Source organism: Ceratina calcarata, unplaced genomic scaffold (assembly GCF_001652005.2).
Source record: "Ceratina calcarata isolate Rehan_Ccalc_2016 unplaced genomic scaffold, ASM165200v1 scaffold198.2, whole genome shotgun sequence".
NCBI lineage: Eukaryota > Metazoa > Arthropoda > Insecta > Hymenoptera > Apidae > Ceratina > Ceratina calcarata.
This window is the reverse complement of record NW_017141378.1, coordinates 7,664-9,402: the sequence shown is the minus strand read 5'-3', so window position 1 is coordinate 9,402 and position 1,739 is coordinate 7,664. Positions and strand designations below refer to the sequence as shown.

At 40.4% G+C, this 1,739-nt stretch overlaps 1 protein-coding gene across 1 annotated transcript in view; it reads left to right on the top strand.

The window, feature by feature from the left end:
- Window positions 1–1,739, top strand: part of LOC108622018 (uncharacterized) — a gene marked incomplete at its 5' end in the record, with an annotated part of 6,590 nt that overhangs the window by 3,231 nt on the left and 1,620 nt on the right. The window contains 4 exons of the mRNA XM_026811171.1: window positions 21–359; window positions 981–1,084; window positions 1,161–1,315; window positions 1,397–1,735. Coding sequence (XP_026666972.1) covers window positions 21–359; window positions 981–1,084; window positions 1,161–1,315; window positions 1,397–1,735 — 937 coding nt within the window. The remainder of the gene's footprint in view (window positions 1–20; window positions 360–980; window positions 1,085–1,160; window positions 1,316–1,396; window positions 1,736–1,739) is intronic.

The window sequence follows — 1,739 nt, the reverse complement described above, 5'->3', positions numbered from 1 at the left end:
GATTAATATATTTAACATAATTTTGTTGTACAGCGGAAGTGAATGGCAAGCATGTGGCAAACGGCAATAAAGAAGAGATCGCCGCCAGTGGCGATGAGGTCGATGCCGTGCAAGAGGCGATCGGGAATCTTGGCAAATGGCAAATATTCGTCTGTCTGGCGATTTCTCTCGTCAAGTTTCCGATTGCTTGGCACCAGCTCGCGATCGTCTTCATGGCGCCGCATCAGAACTACAACTGCACCGCGCCGGCACGTGATGAAACGTCTGACCAGTGTATGGTCAATGTCAATGGAACGGTGACAGAATGCACCGAGTGGGAGTACGACAGGAGTACGTTCACGGAAACAATAATATCCCAGGTAATTGTTCAAAAGCTTGTTAGTTTATACGCGTCATCACTCCCCGCTTCGAGAATCCGAGAGCGGGTAGCGCGGGTAATTCGTTCCTTGAATTACAGTGGCGGAGTTCGAATAGATTATTTTTAACAAATGTTTTGTCGCTTAATAAAATTTGCTTAATATAAACTCCGGCGAACGTTCCTGCTCCTCCTCGAAAATGGAATGATGAAAGCGAACCGTGTGATGGATGTAAAAAAAAAATGAAATATAAGAACAATTTAGATGCGTTTCATGAGGTTTAAGTCGTGATGGGTAAGTGAGAAGACTCGGTTGGTATGTTTTTAAATAGTGACGTAGTTTAGTTTTGTTCAGTGTGCTACGATCTGTGAAACTATATTTAACATGCAACATAAATCTTAGCGGATACGGGATACACCCTGTTCGGCTTACGTATTTCGTTAAAATTTTTTTTATATAAGATATCGTAGAAAAAATAGGTTTATTGGAAATAACTTTTAACATTTCTCGTCATACCTTTAATGCAGGATATTACAATAATATTTTTGGTTACCATTCATCGGCATATCATTTCACTCATGAGAATTATTTTAAACGTTTTCGCTCATGATTTAATTTTTTCAGTGGAACTTAGTGTGCAGTCGAACACATTACGCCAATATTCAACAATCGATATTGATGTTCGGCGTCCTCCTGGGCAATGTAATATTCGGCAATCTAGCAGACAGGTACAGAAAATCCTAACATTTTAAACATACAATTCCATGAACAACCAAAAATGTTATTGTTTAATCGTCGTACTAGGTACGGTAGAAAAATGCCGTTGATGGTATCTGTAGTTTTGCAATTAATTTCTGGTATCGGATGTGCCATAGTGCCATGGTTCCCGGCGCTTTTGTTAATGAAATTGATTAGTGCCTTAGCCACTGGAGGCACGATGGTTACCAGTTACGTTATTTGTAAGTAATAGATATCTTGATGTCTAAAAGGCTATCTATGTATAATTTCTCACATTGTTAATACTCTGAATATAATGCTAGGTATGGAAATTGTCGGTACTAAATGGCGAGCAGCCATCACAGTACTTTATCAAATACCATTCAGCTTGGGTCATATGTCATTGGCCGGGCTCGGGTATTTCTTTCGCCATTGGCAACATCTCCAAATCGCCATCACCCTGCCATCCATCATCCTCCTAAGTTACTGGTGGATCGTGCCTGAATCTCCTAGGTGGTTGCTCGCCTTTGGAAAGCAGCGTGCGGCTTGCAAAGTTCTGCAGAAGGCAGCTAACATCAATAAGATTAAAAACAAGGACATTCCAGAGTTAGTCAGGCAACATTGCTTGCATCAGGTAAAAAATAAAGACAAACTATTTCATAGCAA